The sequence below is a fragment of the Ambystoma mexicanum genome, chromosome 3q (genome assembly GCF_040938575.1).
Source record: "Ambystoma mexicanum isolate Mex_15411 chromosome 3q, UKY_AmexF1_1, whole genome shotgun sequence".
Taxonomy (NCBI): Eukaryota; Metazoa; Chordata; class Amphibia; order Caudata; family Ambystomatidae; genus Ambystoma; species Ambystoma mexicanum.
In genome coordinates, this window is record NC_090926.1 from 277,475,453 (window position 1) to 277,496,217 (window position 20,765).

A 20,765-nucleotide genomic window follows, 5' to 3' on the forward strand; every position below is an offset into this window, starting at 1 on the left:
TGTTTAATCCCCAGAACATGCAATCCTAGCCAATGATGCCAGTAATGTATGGTTGGGAGCCACTTTGTCATAAATTAGATAAAGCAGGAAAGTAACTGTAGCTTTTGCTTCTCCCGCACCAAGGAGCGTACGTTAACTGTACTACAGTAACAAAAAACATTAGCAACGGGACACTCTTATGGGGCATTCTCTTCAATGTATGCACGGATCATAAACCACTCATACATGCGTTACCTAATAAAAAGGTCTGCATCATCCAAAATCAACAGACGGGTGCTTGCCCTCCAAGAATTTAACTTTACAATGAGCTACACCGCTGGACCATGCAGTGTGGTAGCCCATAGTCATGATGGCCAATAGCAAAACCACCCCATGGATACAGACGTGGAGAGGGGGCTCATGGACCTCTATAGCTTAAGTGCCAGTGGGGGTCCACATTTGAAATGGCATACAGCTTATAAGGAGGATCAGGAAATACTAAAAGGTATGCCTTCCAGTGACAGAAGTGAATAATTTCACTGTGTGTGGGGAATGGTGGGTTCAGGGGGCATGCTTTTTAGGAGAGAGTGTCATACCCCAAGGGAGTCAGACACCAAATCAAAACAGGCCATGAGGGACTTTTGGCCAGAACCATTACCAAACATGTCCGTGAGTGGTACTGGTGGCCCAACATGGACACTGAAATGGTGCTTTCCATGGGCTAAGAGTGATAAATCGCATGTCGCTGAACCTCATCTCCAAACAATCATTCCATTGACTAAACTTGCTTTCGGCATCATTGGACAGTTAGTCAATTAAGCATAGGAAGGCTGGTTCATCGTTGTTCTTATCGATTATCACATTAATCGGCCATGTGCAAAGTTGTCCAGTGATGGCACAGCCAATTCTGCAGTGGAATTTCGAAGTAAAATATTTCATGAGGGGTCCTCCCACCACCCTTCAATATTGAAGACTGACAACAGGGTCCAAGGAGTTTGTATGGAATTCCTAAATAAAAGCACAAAACCACTGCCTTATACTGTCTGACAGAATGGAATGATGGAGATTCAACGGGGTTATCAAAGGGACATTACAGCTGGCACGAATAAGTGCTATATGAAACATGTGTAGAGCCCCCACCAGCCTCAGTTCGAGTCACACCCTTTCTTACAAGCCATGCATAACAAGTCAGGAGATGTGAAATGGTCTTCTTTATTACAGGAAAGCAAAGTAGCAACAGGTACAAGAAACCAGATCTACCCATGCATAGTTCTCTGCAGCCTGTACACACAACAGGCCCATAATTGCCACTGCATTCCAGAGAGACCAGCAGCACAGAGGAGCAGTTGGTGAAAGAGCCGAGTGGTGATGCAGCATCCGAAACTTGTCTAGAGAACTTTGCCTAGCGGTAGAGAAAGGCACTGAACCAAACAAAACATATGTTTGACATTGGGGGATAAGTCAACTCCAGGAGATCCAGTAGCTGCAGATTCAACCATTTATCACCATCCGGACCAGTTCTGAAGAGAGAAAGGGAGACACAATTAGGAGGGACCAATGAGCAACATAGCACCGAGGTTTGGACCAGGTGGTGAACAGGCTCCCATGACGACTTGGGATGAGACTAGCCGGACTTCCCAGAACTGGTTGAAGCAACCATTTTTCTCCCCCAAGGCAGGCCAATCGGATCCCTCCCCACCACAATAGCCCTCCAAGTCACAAGCCTTCTCAATAATATAAAATGCGTGCATTACAACACAGAGCAGCTACATCATATGAAAGTGAGAGTTACCGGTGTCAAGAGGCTCAAAATGTAGCTCCCAGAGCCAGTGACCCTTCAACCTAGCAAGAGACTGTAGACCTACACAACTCTGGTCAGTGGGCACACAGAAAACCTCCTGCAACAACAAATCTGTATAAATGTAGCTCTACTACCTCCCTTTATAAACTAAACTAGGGTTCCTGGAATGACTATGAAGATCAGGAAAAGTGCTATGCACAAAACACTCTTCATAGATCAACAATATTAATACCACATTTACAATGTCACTATTTAATGGGAACCAAATTCCTCACAGGCCTATGATCCTGTTGTGCATCCATGGGGTGGGAGTGCGCACCACTATGGTTATACACATCCTAGGTTTTTAATGTAGGGCAGAGGCTTACCATGTCTCAATGTCCTAGATTTTATGCGAATTGTATGAATTATTAACTATGATATGTTTTAAGTCTACTGCTGTTTTTGCACTCCCTGGTCCAACACATTCAGAATATGAGGCATTTGGTTCCCTTTAAATAGTGACATTGTAAATGTGCTAGTAATATTGTTGATCTATGAAGAGTGTTGTGCATAGTGCCCTCCGTTATAAAACCATATTTGAGTGCTCCCCCACCCCCCAACCACTCCAGCATGTAGAAATAGGCTTTAGGATCTTAAGGCTCACACTTCGTCAATACTTTGACAGGCTGCTGACAGACTTAAAAAGCTCTTCTGAGACTACAAGTGCAGGTATATTTTCCTAAGACATACACCTGCAGCCACTTTTTCAGAACAAGGATTGGAAAACAACCAGAATACATACAAAACATTTCAGAAAAGTGGCGAATTAGCAAATTGTGTTTTTTCACTACAATCCAAAGACATTAGGGTCAGAAACGGGCCTATAGTCCTGGAAACCCAAACCCCCACCAAAGCCCACACATTTCCCTGCGTCATGGGAGCGTGTTCCCTTCCAGGCACAGCACTGCAAAAAGGAAGGTTTGCTTCTATAGCACTGGGTAACAGCCTAAAGTATAGCAGCTCAGTTTTCTACAGAAGGTTCTTGCAAATTCTACGGCAGGGCGGGCAGGAAGAGCGCAGAGACAGGCCAGTCTTCAACAGCAGGCAGGATGGGAGGGCAGGGCATTTGTTAACAGCACAGAAGATGGCATGGCACGGAAAGGCGCAGCCCATCTGAGTTGGGCGCAGAAACAGGAAAGTCAAGTCAGCTATAGAAGGGAGCAGAGGTCTCCCTCGAGGTCTCTGCATTGAGAGGCAGTACATTGCTCCTTAGGGTTCATTTCCACTTTCTTTAAGTTAGCGCATATTGTTCGATGCACATACATACAGTCTCCTTCCCACCCTACCACTAAAGCCTGCCACCTACACAACGAGGTTATGGGTTCTGCCTCAAGTCAACTGAAAAAGGATACCATATGCCCAAAAATGCAGTGCCCATCAAGCAGAATGTTAAAGGGGGGCGTGCTTTTTTTCTCAGACTAGATAGAGTACAGCAGCACTAGACTTTGGGAGAGGGAAAATAAAGTATGTGAAGTTAGGTAATTCCTCAAGGGCACTACAAGTAGCAAAAACTGGCAGCCAGGTATTGTGGCAAAATAATTAAGCCAAGTCTGCATGAGTACAATATCTTTGCTAGTGTAAAAAGGTAGCCTATAATATTCTCATTGTTCGGTGAAAACATTCCGTTAAGCCAAACCCACAATCCATCAGTGTGCCCTTAAGGCACAGCACTCCACTCCAACGCAACTAGCACCTGAAAAGTTTAAGTGAGCTGAAAACCGCTATAAAAAGGAAGTGTCGAGCTTTGTGAAAATGCAATAATCACATGTGTCGAATAGGGATACACTCTAAGCTGTAGTGAATGGCTATTACCAAACGTGTCCTATGGACAGTTGAGCTCCAAACAAAGTAACTGATCACCATTGACCAGACAGTTGAAGTACTGGGCATTACCATAGCCTTTGACAGTGATGGGACACGTTAAGTGACTGAGCAGGCAATTAAGAGTAGCCATGAGCGGTGCTGGCAGAACACTGCTTTTGTTTAAACAGCACTTCACTGCTGCAGATCACAATGGCTAGAAATAAGCATAATGCATAGGGTTACACTAAAGGAAGATGATGCTACGGTACATAAAAACAAACAGAAGAGTACTGCAGAAGGGGGGCTCAATGTGTTTCATTACGCCATGAAAGTTATATCTTGCTGGTCAAGTAGAAACAGCCACTTGTTTTCCTTCACGAGGAAAAGGGCCAGCCTAGAGGCAGTGGACCTTGGCACTCCTCCAAACAGGTCAGTTTAAACACCCCAAAACCAGGTGCAGCCACCAACTGCACCAAGCAGCACCGAAGGGAGAAGTGTACTGTTGTAAAAATCGTGAAATCTTACCACTCAATTTGGACTAATATTCACTCACAGCAAACCCAGGCCCTAGAGTTAGCGTAGCAAACCGCTCAGGAAGTCACCAATTCAGATTGGTAGACACCAATGTAAGTAACAGTGATTGGTCATCACTACATTGCTAGAGGATTCCCTTAAGGTCAGCACCATGCAGAGACATGCCAAGAAGAAGGAACAGGGAGAAAGGAGGAGCGTAAACTGAGGTCCTTAAAAAAAAAAAAAAAAAAAAGTAAACTTAAGGCAGAGTGGATTCATACCCCCGGAGCCCATCAAGCAGACATGATGTGTCTGATAAATGCTGTGGGAAAGGAAGAGACATCGTTGAACGAGATGAAGACAGTAACATTGTCCACTTCGTCACATCCATTGCCTCAATTAAGACATACATGTACAAGTGAAAATACACAAAATCTCCCACCACTTCTCCAATATGTATAGATATCACCGGGCACCACATTTCCACATGTGGCCTTTAGTGGGGTCCCAGGGCACTCCTAATAGCTTAAATCATATATTCCTCTTACATAACACACCAAGCTGCCGGTTCAGCTGCAGGCGGAACCAGTTCACACCCCTCCCCCCCCGCAGCAGAAGATTTATTTTCCAACTTCAATCAACATAGGAAAAATGGTTCAGGTCTGCTTCATTAGCTGGACATGTTGAGGTACACACAGGTATGTTACCATTCTACCAATGGAAACGGCTTAATATAAATACACACACACTTTGCATTCCTTAGAAGACCGAATGCGCACCCATCATACTACTCAATAGAACAGCAGACCTCACTGACCTGTTCCAGAGATTACTTCAGTACAGATACATGGCTTGTATGACCCCTCCCTGGAACAGGATTGTTAAACGGATCTCGTTTGATTTATTGGTGTAAGACCATGGATTGCCAAGACCTTAACTAAAGGGTGCCTTGGTTCCCAGGCACTGCTGAGAATGAGCCCCTGACCAAGAGTCCCCTTTTGTTCCAGGCCATATTAAGAAGGTGCAAAGGTTGAAGCATGGATCAAACTCACCTTCGTAATTGACGCAGCCGTTTGCATCTTCGTGCCCAGACAGGAGAGTCTCCACTTCCTCCTCAGTCATTTTCTCACCTGCACCAAAGAGGGACAGCTGAAAACGAATGCACAGCACCAGTTCTACCTCCATCCAGCATCACTGACTACCTCTGTGCTCCAATCAGCACTAAAAAGGGTGTAAACGTCTCTACCCGCCTCCCATCCAGCCCAGCACTTCCCATTGGCCCTTTGGGCCCTGTTAAGGAGCCCTATGCGCAGCAGCCCTGTAGCTGAAGGCCCCTTGGCAAAGGGCAGCTCCCTTTAGGTGGCTCCTGGTGTCTGCAAATGTCTCCGCAGGGGATGCCACTTGCCAGTCAAATCTCACCTAGCTAACTAACCTAGGTGTGCGCTCTCCCCCACCCCCCCCCCCCCCCATTTAAAACTTCCCAGTGTCAGTATTTCAGTTTGCATTGTGAAACCTAGGCCTTTCACCATCTATTCAGGATTGTCAAATTTGGGTGTTTTCTCCTGTCTTTTAAAATTTGCATTGTGATAGTACCTACATCCTGAGTATAGTCTTCCTGTCCAATTGGTTAAACTGTCTTGCCTCTCGCTGTCTCGTCTGCTTGCACCCTGCCCTGTGTCCTTCCCTAGTGTTCTCTCCTCTCCCCTTCTACTCTGGTGCTCTTGGTCTTTCCCATCTTTTCTAACTGCTTCTCTATTGACTGCCCTCCTCACTAAATCTGGTAGGAAGAAGTTTAAAAAGGACATACTGGCCTCAAACCCAGGCCTCCCTATCACAAACACCTATATCAGTGCCTCCTCCAGGGACATTTTCACAGACATCCTCTTTGTCGTTCCCTCTCCTACCTATGGACCCTACATATAGTCTCTGTGCCTCCTTTCTCTTCTTATCCCATTAATGGTGGCACCTGGTGGGATGCCCTCCTGTCCTCCTTCCACTCCAAGGTCATTAATGTCTATGTGAATGGCACAATCCTGGTCAAAGGCCCTCAGGCCAACCTTCACCTCTTTGATAGACGCTTCCCAAGCCTTATCAATTTCTCTTCTCCTGCTGTCCCCTCTCCTTCCTACACGGCATCCTCGCCTCCCCTTTTGCTACCTTGCCCTCTCCTTCCCCCTCTGCTCCCCTCGGGCTCCTCCACCTCCGCAGGGTGTACCTCTGATTTGTACCCCTCCCCAGAAGTCCTTCAAAGATGGCAACCGTCTCCATATTGTCACTCGTAACTCCCGCTCAGCTGTCAAACACTCCAACATATGCCGCCTTCTGGAGGAACTGGACCTCTATGTCCTTGGTCTCACCGAGACATGGTTCACGGCCAGCTCTGTCACTAGCTTGGACACGCTCCTCCCTTATGGCTACAAGATAGTCTCCGCGCCCAGGCCCAACCGCTCCGGTGGGGGTGTAGCCCTGAATTTCCCCGAATGGATTCCTGTCTCTGTCATTCCTACGCAGGACTACTCTTTTGAATGCCTCGCCTGCAGGCTCTGTCCCTCTTCCCCTAGCCATTACCTTACAGTGGCTACTATCCATCGGCCACCTGGTCAGATCTCCTCCCTCTGAGTGGGCGGACCTCTCCTCCTCACTCCTGGTCTCAACCTTTGAACTCCCCCTTCTTGGAGACTTTAACATCCACTTGGATGCTCTCTGGACTCTCCCTCACTATCTATTCTCCCCTCTGGCCCAACTCACTCTGCAGGGCACACTCTGGATGTTCCGATCTCCTCAGACCTTCTACTTTCTGCCCCTCTCGCTACTCCTCTCTCCTGGAGTGATCACTTTCTCCTTTCCTCCCATCTCACCCGTTCTACCCCTCAGGCCAAGCCACTACCATCATTGCCACCCACCTGCTCGGTCATCCGACCCATGAAGCGCATGTCAGTTGAGGCTTTTGTCACCACTTTCTAATACCCCTTGCCCCCCTTTGGTTGATTCTCACCCTAACATAGCCATTTCCTTGCTCCACTCAGCTATATCTGATAGTCTGGATACTCTTGCCCCAGTCATGAGAATCCGCCTGAAGCCCAAAGCCAAGTACAACTCCTGGTACGACTCTGACCCAGTCACCCTTAAACGCAAGTGCAGGGCGGTCGAGAGGAAATGGCTTGTTTCATGTACATCCATCCGACAAACTGGCCTGCCACCTGCACCAAAGGCAATACCGCCTCTCGGTCCTCCCCAAGAAGAGAGCCCTCATCCAAGCCTGCGTCTCTGCGGCATCCAACAACTCGGCTGAACTCCAAAATCTGCAAGGAACTGGCCAATCCCGCCGCAGTCTCTACCTCTGCCATCCCTTCCCAGGCCCTCTGCACAGCACTGGCTTCTCACTTCATCTCTAAAACTCAGGACAGCCTGTCCTCACGCTCCACCGCTCTCCTTCCTCTGGCCCTTCTGCAGCCACCTCTCCTCCCTCCTTCTCTGCCTTTCCCCTTTTTCTCAGCTGACGAAGTTGAGACAAGTCTGATCTATGAAAAGTCTTGTCAAAACAGGTTCACCCCTGTTCCTCCAAAACCATCAAGGACCACATCGACTCCCTGGCCGACTTCTGCAACCACTCCTTTGCCACTGGAGTCTTCCCATCCCCCTGAAGCACTCCCTTGTGCACCCTCTTCTTAAGAAACCCTCTGCCGCGCTCCCCTCTCCCTGCCCAACTATCGCCCAATCTCCATCACTCCCTTCCTGGGCAAACTCCTTGAAAAACTGGCCATCTGCCAGCTTAATCTCCACACTGAATCTGTTGGCTGTTTACAGTATGCCTTCAGAGCTGCCAGAAGCTTGATCTTTCTTCTGCCTTTGTCAACCATGCCATCCTGCTCAAATGTCCGATAACCATGACATCACCAGGCAGGCCCTGGCGTGGCTGACTTCTTTCCCCTCCGACCGACCCTCCCAGGTCCAACTTGGGCCCTTCCTCTCTGATATCTTTTTCTCTACTTGTGGTGTCCCCCAGGGGTGTAGCCTCACTCCCTGGCTTTTCAACCTATACCTGGCAATTCTTGCCCACCGCATTGCCGCTCTCTGCCCCAACTTTGAGTGCTATGCGGATGACATTCACCTCATTATCAGGCTACCCTCGGCCACCTCCCCGGTCTCTCATCTCTGACTGTCTGCTATCCAGGAGTGGTGTGCCGCCAACGACCTCTGCCTTAATGGCAGTAAGACTGAGATTCTCCTCATCGGCACACCTGCTCCCTCCTTTCCTGTCACTCTGACCGGCCTCTCTTGGCCCTCCTCCTGCTCTAACCTGTGAGGCTAAAAACCTCGAGGTCATCTTTGACTCCACACTCTCCTTCTCTCCTCACATCTCCGACGTCTCTAAGTAGTCACACTACCAGCTGCACCTCAGAGGTATTCTACCTTGCCTCTCCTCCCAGAAGTTCACTGTCCCCAGAGCTCTGGTTCTCTCTAGGCTGGACTACTCCAACAGCCTCTTTCTAAATCTGCCTTCCTCTACTCTCCGCCCTCTTCAACTCATCCAAAACAGGAATGCGAGCCTTGTCCTTGGCCTCATGCCCAGGGATCGTTTCTCTCCAGGACTGCAATATTTGCACTGGCTCCCAGTGGCTGCGAGGATCAAGTTGAAAACCCTCTGCATTGTCCACAAGGCTTTCTGGGGCCTCGATACCTTCAACTCTTACTAAATATCTTCCTTATCGAGCTCTTTGCTCACCCGCCTCCAACTCTCTCAGGGTCAGTCGCTTCTCCAAGCAACAAGTTGGTGGTAGATTTTTTTCGGCTGGGGCAGCCCTCTGGAACAGCCTTCCTGAAACTTGAGAACCATCTCCGGTTCCGGAAGCACCTCAACACCTCTTTGCTTCTGCCTTTTCTACTTCTCTCCACTGCTGACCTCCTGGCTGATTGGGAATCTGCACTGGTTACCTGGCCACCCTCGGATCCTGGGCCCAGGTCCCTCCCCCGCCAGTCACACACACCTGCACTGCCTGCCATCCCCCGCACTTGGGGACTGTTTCTGCATCTCTTCAGTCCCACTACCAGCACTTGACTCCTGATGTCTGCACTCACCTTTGCACTTGCCACCTGCTAGCCGTTACTTTACTTGTTATTCTATTCCCCTCATGTACTGCACCTTCCCCCTAGACCCCCCTGTACCCCCCCTTACCCCATTCCATGCACTTGCGCAATCTGAATGACACCTGGCCTAGTATGATTGTTGTCTGTCCTCTTTGTTCCCCCTCCCTTGCCTCATCGCGCCTCAAAACACTTGTGTATAGGCACGTTATAAATGCCATATCATACCCATTTACTGCCCTCTGGTAAACCTGCCATTCAACTTGCAACAATAGCTTTTCTGAAGTAGCCCATCACACACAGGAAAGGACACAAAATCACAGGTTATGCAAGAAGTCAGACAGTGAAGACTGAAGCAGTGATCAGCTCCTTGTCTTGTCTGAACAAGCACTGAAAAAACCAACAGTCGTTATGTTTAAGCATGGAACTGGCATGTGCAAGATGGCCACAGGTGACAAAAAGGTGTGATTAACTGAGTTTATGATGGCAGTGCCTGGCAAATAACACATAAAAAGACAGCACTGTTGCCTTTCCCAATGCTGGTTTTGTCTTTAACAGAAATTCAGTGCAAGGACCCAATGCTTATAACAATATTTGTCTGAGTTCACCCCTGGGCAAGATATTTTCATTAAACCAGGAGACGATTTACAGCTGCAATTCAGTCATTACCTTTCAGAACATCGATTGGAAATAATAATGCTAGCCCATAAAAGCCCATAGTTTGATGCTACAGTGACAGAGCGAGCTGAAAGATCCCCAGAATGGTGTGAATGCTCATAGGGATTAGCATGGCAATGAACAGTATATGGGTAGGTAAAAAGCCAAATGCGTATGTTCCTGCTGATATCCCCAATCTCCCACATATCAGTACCCTTATCACAATAGTATTGACCTTGGAAGAACAAAAAATGTGAGCAGCCAAGGGAATGGCACACAAACCCAAAAGCAAATGGCCCACTGATTTATAATAGCCAGGGTTGAAAACCCACCAATGCTGTGACCCGCCTCCATCTTAGAACCCCCTTCCCAGCCTACCATCAGGTTCAAACGGCAATGACAGTCAGAATAAGGGAATGGAAGCACACTGTGGAGATTGAATCTTGTTTCAGCTCTGCAGAACACCCACAACCAACCCCATCAACCAATTCTCCTTCACAGCTATACTTACCCAGGGTCACCAGCACATGCCGCAGCTCAGCACCCATCACTGTGCCGTTGTTCTCCTTATCAAAGACCCGCAGACCCTCAACAAAGTCATCATAAGTACCCTGGTCTTTGTTCTTGGCGACAGTCTGCAACATTGGCAGGAACTGGTCAAAGCCGATCAGCTTGGTGTTCAGCTCTAGAAGGGAAAGGAGAGTTCATAAACAAGGTGCTACATTGGCTAGGCAGTGCTACTGTGGCAATGAGTCCACAACTATGCATAGGAGAGGCAGTAAGGGTGGGGAAGTTAAATGCCAGAGAAGACACCCACTTAAGAAAGCCCCCGCTCCCCCATCCCTCAAAAAATGCTGATGTCGAGGAGTATACCATTCAAAGACCAGTCTGCTACTGAAACCTCACTGAGGGATGGTAAGGGAATTAAAACAGGTTGTTTGAGTCAAGATGCAAATTATATTTGTGACTGATGGGGTAATACGCACAGGGCATTAAGCTTTTGGCTCCATGGCCGGGTGTATGCACAAATGGGGATAGGGAATGTTTGGACACGGGGGACAGCTTGCCATCTCGCAGGGGCCCTGCCAACCACATAGTTATGTTTCACATTTTGCAGCCAATGCCTCAGAAGCCTTAAGCCAATGAGGAATTAAAGCACTAGACAGATTCAACCCAATTTCCAGAAGAGGTAGCAGCCAGAGCCCATCCCCTTTTCCACTGATCCACAAAAGCTAAAGTATACTCTGCCCTCCAAACCCCTGTTCCTGCCAAGTAGTGGACACCCACTGAACAGCAGTATTTTACATAGAGCGAGTCTAGACTCTTGCTAATGCCATTGACAGAGAAAAAAACATTAGAATTGCTGCAATAACAGCTTCGGATCACGCCCTCTGTAACCCCTACCCTACAGGGTTTCTTGCAATATCATGAGAAAAAGACAAAGAAAACGTGTGCATACCAACCCACCTGATGTAGACTTTGTCCATTAGTAAATATGTTGTATGAGGGGGAGGGGGTCCCATTTTGTTTTGGATGGTCATATAGCAACAACAAAAAATAAAAATAAAACAGGAAACCAACCTCTTCTGTATAAAGGTGTGTGCAGCCAATGCAATGAAGGGCCTTCCTTCGGGCCAACGAGCACACATGAAGTTATATATTCAGCATTTACTCAATTAAATGTTTTGTAGGGAAAAAAGGCACAGCAGATGGAGCCTTTGCTCCCAGTAAGTACATTTGAGCCCTGAAACACAAGTGCAGAGTGGCTGAGAGGGAGTAGAGAGCTTTGGGTGCATCCTGACAAACTGGCTGGCTGCCCGCTGCAAAGGCAACAGAGACTCGTTGTCGTGTCCAAGAAGAGAGTCCACATCCAAGCCTGCGTCTCAGAGACATCTTAACAGCACGGCCAAACTCTAAAATCTGCAAGGAGCTGGCCAATCCTTCTGCAGTCTCCACCTCTCCTGTTCCCTCCCAGACCCTCGTACTGCCCTGGCGTCTCGCTTCATTACTAAAACTCAGACATCCTGTCCTCACTCTCCTCCCACTCTGCTGCTCTCGGCCCCACTCCAGCCACCTCTCTCCACATCCTTTCTCCTCTTTCTCTCAGATAACAGCTGACAATGTCTCTAGACAAGTCTGATCTATGAAATGGTTGTCTAAACAGTTTCCCCCCAGGACCACATTGACAACCTCGCTTCAGCCATGACAGATTTCTGCAATCACTTTCGCCACTGGTGCTTTCCCCCCCTCTCAAGCACTCCCTTGTGCACCCCATTCTTAAAAAGCCTTCTGCCAATCCAACCTGTCCAGAACCATCACCCGATCTCCATCACTCCTTTCCGGGCAAACTCCTGGAAAAGCTGGCCATCTCCCAGCTCACACTGAAACTGTTGGCTGTCTCTACGACCAACAGTCTGGCTTCAGAGCAGCCATAGGCTCGGAAACTGCTCTCCTGAACACCCATGAAAATCTGCTCTCCAATCTCGACACTAGCACCCCTTCTGTCCTCATCCTCCTTGACCTCTCCTCTGCTTTCGACAGTCAATCACCAACTGAGAACCTGGGCATCACAGATCAGGCCCTGGAGTGCTGACCTCTTTCCTCTTGGACTGACCCTCCCAGGTCCAACTTGGGTCCTTTCTCTCGACAGCTAATCACCTTCTGCTCTAACCTTCAGTGTGATGACACGCAGCTCTTTCCAGCTCCGTACAGCATCCTCTCACACATTCCAGACTGCCTATCCACAATTCAGGATTGGTGTGCCTCCAACGATCTCTGCCTTGATGCCAGTAAGAGATCTTTCTCATCAGGACCCCTGCTCCCGCTTTCCCTCTCACTCCTGTCACCCTCCATGTGCCCTCTTCCATCAGCTTCCTTTGAGGCAATAAACCTTGGTGTCATCTTTGACTCCACCCGCTCTTTCTCTCCTCACATCACAGACCTTTCCAATAAGGCCCACTACCAGCTGCACCTTCTCAGAGGTACTCTTCCTTTTCTTACTTTCTTACAGAAGCTCATTGTTTCCAGTGCCCTGGTTCTCTCTAGGTTGGACTACTGTAACAGTCTCCTTCTCAATCCAACTTCCTCTACTCTCCACCCTCTGCAACTAATTCAGAACAGGCCAGCGAGACTTGTCGGCATCAAGCCCAGGGACTATATCACTCCAGCTATGAAAGCTCTCCACTGGCTGCAAGGATCATGTTCAAGACCCTCTGCATCGTCCACAAGGCTTTCTGGGGCCGGGGCCTGTACCACATTCAATACTCTTGTCAAATACCTTCCTACTCAAGACCTTCGCTCGGCTTCCTCCTGGGGGTCAGATGCTTCTCCATGCATAGAGTAGGGGGTAGATCACTTTCCTCTGCAGGTGCCTCCCTCTGGAACGACCCTGCCCCTCTCAAACTTGAGCCGGACCACCTGAAGTTCGGAAGCAGCTCAAAACCTTCCTTTTCTCCTCTGCTTCCCTCCGCTGCTGACATACTGTCTGCTGCGCCGACTGGTTGCCTTGTTACCCCAGAGTCTCACTGGGTACCTGTCTCGTGACCAGTCTCCCCCACACTGCCTCCGGGCCGGTCACACACTACGAGCAGTAACTAACCTCTACAGTACCCCAGCCTCCTTGCACTAACCCAGAGCCTTGCTGTCCCGGCTGCACTGAACTCAGGGCAATGCTGCCCTAACTGACCCCCCCCCCCATCCCCTGCACTTGAACGATCTGAATTACACAAGGTCTAGTAAGATAGTTTGTCTTGTCCTCCCTCTGTACCCTCCCTGTCTTGTCGCACCTACAAACACATGCGTACTGGCGTGCTATAAATGACATATCAAACAATGGAATACCATCATGAACAATGGAGTTCAGGGACAGCTGCCTTGCTGCCCTCCTTTTTCCATGGAACCAACCTCCACACAGATCAGATTTGCATTTTATACAATGCTGTGTGTTAAGTTGGATTCCTGAACTCTGTCCTGTAGGGGCAGAGCTTCAGAAGGGCAGCCTAGTTTCTTGGAACAGGGTAACCTCTGGACAAGCCAGACCAATCAAGGTAGCGATCACGGCAGTCAAGACTAGGTCTCAAGAGGGGTGAGGGTGACTGAAAGCCCGCAATGAGCACACAAAGCAAGGACACTTACAAATTACTCCAAGCAGGCATTATATTAAAATTAGACACATTTATTACAAGGCCTTTGTAACATTGACCGTAGCGAGAAATCACAATAAAACTCAGTAAACCAACACATCATATATATATATACACACACACACACACAATTACCAACGAGTCTAACGAGTTAGACGCACGAAATGTGCAGACCACCTAGATGGGGAGGAAAACAGGCAGTGCAAGTAAGTTAGACCCAGTCCGCCTTCAGAGGCACCCAACTAGAAGAAGTTCGAGCCCTACGAAGAGTGGAGCCGTGTGCTCAAAAGTACCTGCACACGCGGGAGCCAACGGGCAATCTCCTCGAGGGAATCAGGCAGTTCGGTGATCAAATGAAGATGAACAGAGCTCCGCGACTCAAGCGCAGCCTCCACTGTGGGCAGAAACAGTGCGCGAGTACGGAAAGGCATGCTGTCTGACACAGCGGGGAAAAGCTATGGGCTACTGCAGGAAGGCGACCAGTTCCTAGCGATGCTACTCACTGGTCCCCGATGCAGTCAGACACAGGCTTCTCCGCTGGCAGGTTCAGATAAGAGCAGGGGACGTCTCAGCGTAGTGTAGATTCCGCAGCAGCAGAAGTTAAGAGTTGATGTCCCAAACGCAGTGAACCCGCACAGATTGTCACCACAGCAGGGCGACGGAGCGGCCATGTGCATTTCAGCCCAATGTGCACATCTCACGTCAGACCTTGGAATGCCAAGTGTACGAATCATGTGAGAGTGGCAAGGACTCGTAATACAACATAACCGGACGGCGGTTACAGAGCAAGACTCCGGGGTAGGCTGGTCAGTCCACTGGATGGCCCAGAGACACTTCCGAAGACTTCCGTGCAGGAGATGGTGAAGATGCCGAGAATAGTTGTTCCCACTATTCCAAAGTGCCGAAGTACCAGTACAGGCCTTCTCGTTCGATCAGAGGTAGAAAGGGTTTCACAAAGCGACAGCAGTGCAGAGGAGCAGTCCTTCGGCTGGTCACCAGCGATTCCTCGTTTCAGCCTCGTGGTTGCAGGATACTTGGCTCCTGTATTCCTTCGTGAGAACTCAGGAGATCGACATGGTAGTGGTGTTTCCGGGCTCCTCTTATCCACGATTCCCTTCGCGCCACAATGGAGGGGACCCAATGGGAGATCTTCTCACAAAACACTCACACCATACGTGGACCTATCACGGAGGTCCCAGGCATTCACGACACACTAGACTGTGGCACCCAGGATGTGTATTGGGACCAGACATCCCAGCCCACATCCTGGAGGCACACACAAGGCCTGTAGAAGCACACGAAAGCATCTGTTTCGCGGGGAAAGTACATGCCTAAATAAGGAAGGCCCCGGGTCGGCTCGACCTGGGGGAGGTGAAGGGGGCAAGACGGTCAGCGGGCAGGTCAAAGCCTTGTGCTCTGGCCATTTTGGGAGCCAGGCAACCATTTTGGGCTATGCGCGAGAAACGCGCTTAAACGCCAAAAGGAGCTCAAAAACACAAAGAAAATTAACAATCCAAAGAGAGTATCTAGGGCCTGTAGAAGACTAGAGACCCAAGAGAGCTGTAACTTAGCTTACAGTGCCCTCTTGTGTCACATTGCGCGAAAGCTGCAACATGATAAAATAACTACGGAAAACAAAGTTTCCTGGTACTGACTGTCTTAAGGGCATGTCAGTTTCCCCGTAAGAATGGAGCGAAAGCCCAGAGGAGTGCGGCAGAAGGCTGCACTTCTCTGGCAAAGTCTAGATCATGGTGAAAACAACAGCAAAAAGTTTAGGGGTTGCCACATGGAAGGAAAATTACCCACAATTAAGAAATCTTTCCTAACACTGTAGAATTAAACATCCTTTACTTTTTTCTCCATGTCCACATGGAAGGCAGCGGAGTGCTTAATATAAGAAAAAAAAACGAACCCCTCAGTCTCCCTGGACACACCCTGCCATCCAGTTTAAGAGAACACATTTATTCTGCGCCATGGTTCTGAACTGTGTGCTCACACTTACGGTTTTGCTAGCAATGCTTTAATCTGGGCGACACTGCAGATCTCAAAACAAGCAACATAACAGGGTAGACCAATTGGTCTTACCGTTACACATCGCTCTGCAGCAAGCACTCCACTAACTGATCAAAGTATTGAATCATGTCAAGATAGCTCAGTGGGTTATGATTTCTGCTGCAGAGGTCTGCCAAATTCTGGTTGTGCGTACAAAAACTGCAAGTCTATGCATCCGCTTGAGAGATCTCCCCATAACCTTCAGCACAAATCGCTCGAATCCCAGTAAATAGGTCATAGTGCCACAACGAGCCACCCAGTTCCAGCAGAGCAACCCAACTGTATATCTGCTAGAGTGCAGTGTATTGGGGTGTCAGGCAGGATTGCTTGCAATACTCCAGAACCTTATCACAGCTGTGAGCCTCCCCCACAAATTGATATTGAACTTCATTTCTAAAAGCACAAAAAGGGATGTGTGGGCAAGTCACTTAGAATGAAGCCTCATAATCCCACCCATTACCAAAAGTGGATGGGGGTTCACTTGCCATCAGATTTAGGGTTCCCCAAGACCTTGAGGACTTCCGCATTGGTGGGGTTCTGGCCCAGGGCCCGCATGACATCCCCACACTGGTTGACCTGGATCCGTCCATCACCACTGCGGTCGAAAAGAAGGAATGCCTCCTTGATGTCTGAGGAGAAAGAAAAAGGGAACAAGTGTTTAAAGTGAGGGCTACGGGGGGGTGGGGGGGGGAAATGGGGAGTGAAAGTGAGGACAGTAGGGTTAGTAAGATCAAGAAAAAGTTACATTTTAAGCCAAGCAACCCATGCCCAATAGCAAAAGTGCATAGGTGTCCAAACCACAAGGCTGAATATCCTGATCTATTGTATGGGAGCACACTCACCAAGACATAGCCTCATGGATAGAAAATAAACCCCTGATAAGTCCAAAGCTTTCCTAGGATTCCAATAGGGACAAATGACCGAAAGAACAAACACGCGCGATAGAGACCAATTTAAAATGCTAAATTGAAGATGAACCATTCAGAGTTACTTGTGTATCGTCCCACTGGCCCAGACGGTGATTTTCTGGACTACCTTGATCTCGTTTCTCCATTCTTCCAATCCATCCTGCTCAGTTGATCTCACTTACTGACTCCCATTGTCTTCAGTTGTTCCCATCCCCACCCTCCAATCAGTCTGGCTCGTCTCTTGACCTAATCTTTTCCTCACATGTCCTTTCTATGCCGCTGATCACTTTATTTTCCTTTTCTCTCCCCCTCTCTCCTTACTCCTCCTTCACCTACTCTTAAACGCTGTAATCTTCGTTTCGTTTACACTGTTCACTTTCATCTAGTCCTACTTTCTCTACTTCGTCCCCTGATGTGCCTGGCCAGTACACTCCATTCTACTTTGCTGTCTGTACTGGATTCTGTCTCTCCCCTTTGTTCTTTTACTCCCATCTCAAAACTCATGTGCTTTGGCTTACTTCTGATCATACCTCCCTTTGCTACCATCAGCGTAAAGCAAAGCAGCACGGGATCTCCATCTGATCTTGCAGCACTTCATCTTTACATTCTTCTTTTGACTGCCTTACTTGCAGCAACAAAAAACAAATCGTACTTTTCAGATCTGTTTTTTTCTCACCCTCATCCCCCCCCCCCCAACTTCTCTACATCTTGTCTCTGAAATTTCCTGACCGTCCCTCCTTTCATATCTTCCTTCCTCTGACTTTGCTAGTTACTCCACATCTAAAGTTGCTAATCTTCGTTCTGCATTTGCTTCTTCTCCCACTCCTCCCTCTTCCAGTTTACATCCATACTCATAGTTATTCTATCCTCTTAACGATTCCGATACTGCTGCCCTTCTTACCCGTATTCATCCAACAGCTCTCCTGATCCTCTTCCTCCAAATGTCTATCCCCATCTTCCTTATCGTACTTCACTCATTAATTCTACTCTTTCTAACTCATGTTTCCCTGCTACCTTTAAGCATGCTTTTATTCTGCCGGTTCTAAAATGAAAACTACTCTTGACCCTTCCACTGCTGGTGATTTTTGCCCAATTTCACTTCTTCCCTTTCTCTCTAAAATTCTTGGGCAGGCTGCATATGCCCAGGTTGCTAGTTTCCCAAATATCAATTCTCTTCTACCACCTCTCAATCTGGATTCTGGCTTCTCATTCTACTGAGACTACTCTTTTGACCGTCTCCATCTCTACACTCTGCAGCATTTGATACTGTTGATCACTCTTCTCATTTCCTCCCCTTCTTTGGGCATTACTGGGTCTGTCCTTGAATGGGCCTGCCCCCATCTTTCTCAGCTGTCCTAGTCTGTAACCTGGGCTGGACACAGCTCTTCCTCACTTCTCTATGGTGTCACTCGAGGTGGTGTACTTGGTCCTCCTTTTCTCCCTGTACATTGCCCCACCCCCCTATTATTCATCATTAATCTTCCCTTTCATCTGTACACAGACGATACACAAATCTTCTCCCTTTGACTCAATTCTGCACTCTACTGTACAAACTTGCCTTTCTGCTGTCCAAAAGTGGAGGTCTTCTCATTTTCTACACCTCAATCCTTCCAAGACCGAGTTTCTGTTTTTTTCAGCATCAACTATTCTGTCTACTCTTCCTCCTTTGTCTCTTTTCTCCTCCTTCCTCTGCCCTTTTCTTCTTGTGCACTCAATTTGGGGGTTCTTTGATACCTCGCTTGCCTTTCAACTGCTTATCTCTTCTACTGCTCGCTCCTGTAGCTAGGCCTTTTTAACATCCGTCATGCTCGCCATCATCTCACGTCATGCAACTAAACTCCTTCTGTTCTTCTTGGTCTTTTCTCGAAGACTACTGCTCTTCTCTTCTGGGCCTTCCTGCCTCACTTCTTCCTCCAATTGGTTTATAATCCTTCAGTTCGTCTTCTCTTTACATTTGCTCCTCTATCACATAATTACTGTATTTCACCGCTTCCCTTTGAATCCCGCCTTCTCTACCATTTTCTTTCTATTGTTTTTAAATGTACTCATGGCTTGGCTCCTCATCTTTCTTTGCTAGTCACGTTCTATTCTCCCTCTGACTTTACAATCACAGAATCTGCTTCTTCTCACTGTCCCCAAACCCACCCTGTGCTTCTTCCAGTTTCCGATCTTTTGCCCTCTTAGCCCCTAAACAAAAGAATTCTCTCGCTCTATCAGCTCTTACTTCAACTCTTATTTTTTCAATCTAACCTGAAAGCTACTTAGTAACTTTGTTTCTCTCCTGGCCGTCTGTTTTTAGTATTATCATGTACATTTTCTAATCTTTGGTAATAGCACTTTATAAATTCAATAAATGAAGTGAACCTATTGTGGGGTGCAAGGACGTTCCACTGCGTACACCTTAGCACCTTTCCTCTGCATGGAGAAAGAGTACAGAAAACTGCAGCATTCCAAGACCCCATCCTCCCTGCATCAGACCCTGCTACCAAAAGCCTGTGGGGTGCCAGACCTACAGGCAGAACATACGTGCTTATGCAAAGACATTAAGTCAGCATGCAGGCACTAAACCAGATTTGCTGCTAATCCCTCACCAACACACCTCACCCTGCCATGCACAAAGACCAGGACAAAGCATAGACAAAGCAAGCCTCAGCACACTAAATACAGGCAGCCTGCTCGATTAAGTTACCTGGAAAAAAAGCAAAGAATAAATGTACATGAGACTAGTACTAGGGATCTGGTACGATGCCAGCATACCAGACCCCTGCAGTCTAGGGAGCAAGGCAACCCCTCCAAAAAGTTGTAATCAGAAGTAAGAATCCTTGATCAGGGTAGTGTGAGAAACCAGAAGGTATCTCACTCACTAGTTGCCATGGATCTGTCATCCAGGTGGCCAGGACACGCCCATCACTTTTGGATCCTGTTCTTGGGGGTGGACCAGTGTGGGAGGATCACCTGGGTGAAGGGTCTTCGAGGAGTGGGAAACTCGATGTTGAGACAAAGTTTCCCCTTCCCTGTAACAATTTTACCCCATCCTACTTTGGTAGGATATTTAGGAACTCTATCCCCGCCCTTTTACAACAAACACTTTCTCACGGACAGCCCAATATAAGGGAAAACAGACTAACACCTAAGCCATGTACCCGACACATCCCAATACTATGTAGACAATTAACAATCACTCATACCCGACTTCCATTACACTTCCCCACACGGATACAAGGAGGAGCACAAGAGCACACTGAGCGAGGCAAAGCACGCGAGAAAACAGCAGTTTCGAGATGGCAGCCAAGCACACAGGTAACAATGGCAAAACCGAAGGGGATTACACGTGACCTTTCCGACAAACAAACATTTCCAGAGACCTCGAGAATAAAAAGCACAAGACCAGGAAACCAGGCTGAAGAATCATGCATTGTGTGTCAGATATCCGGGACCCGCCCACATCAGTAATCAAGGCAGGGAGAATCACCAGCCGTCGTGGTACCGCCCTTGGCTCCAAGAACAAAGCAGTATCAGTGAAGTCACAGTCAGTCCGATACAAGACCGGTCTGTGCAGAAGCCCGAAGTTGCAAGTAGCAACATTGTATGGCGAGCGCTGGAACGAACATTGTTAAAACACCATGTGATAATAGACGCGAGTGAAGTTAAACTGCTGATGAGTGATAGAACTATAAAGCAAGCTAACATATCTATGACAGAGTGGTCTGGCACCGCGTGGGTGCTCAATCGAAGGTCTCTGCAAGGTATCCAGCTTGGTAAAAGCAGATACATTTGGTCAGA

General features: G+C 48.1%; 1 protein-coding gene across 4 annotated transcripts in view; it reads right to left on the bottom strand.

Annotated features, from left to right (window-relative positions):
* Positions 1–1,175: 1,175 nt before the first annotated feature.
* The window catches only part of LOC138582450 (myosin light polypeptide 6-like), a 163,111-nt gene continuing 143,521 nt past the window's right edge, over positions 1,176–20,765 (bottom strand). For 2 of the 4 annotated variants that reach the window (XM_069653756.1, XM_069653758.1), the window contains exons 3-7: positions 16,560–16,703; positions 10,392–10,565; positions 5,191–5,268; positions 4,420–4,460; positions 1,176–1,499 (exon numbers count right to left, since the gene is read on the bottom strand). In XM_069653756.1, coding sequence (XP_069509857.1) covers positions 4,432–4,460; positions 5,191–5,268; positions 10,392–10,565; positions 16,560–16,703 — 425 coding nt within the window. In that variant the 3' untranslated portion in view covers positions 1,176–1,499; positions 4,420–4,431. The remainder of the gene's footprint in view (positions 1,500–4,419; positions 4,461–5,190; positions 5,269–10,391; positions 10,566–16,559; positions 16,704–20,765) is intronic. The other 2 variants (XM_069653755.1, XM_069653757.1) reach the window with 1 other exon arrangement.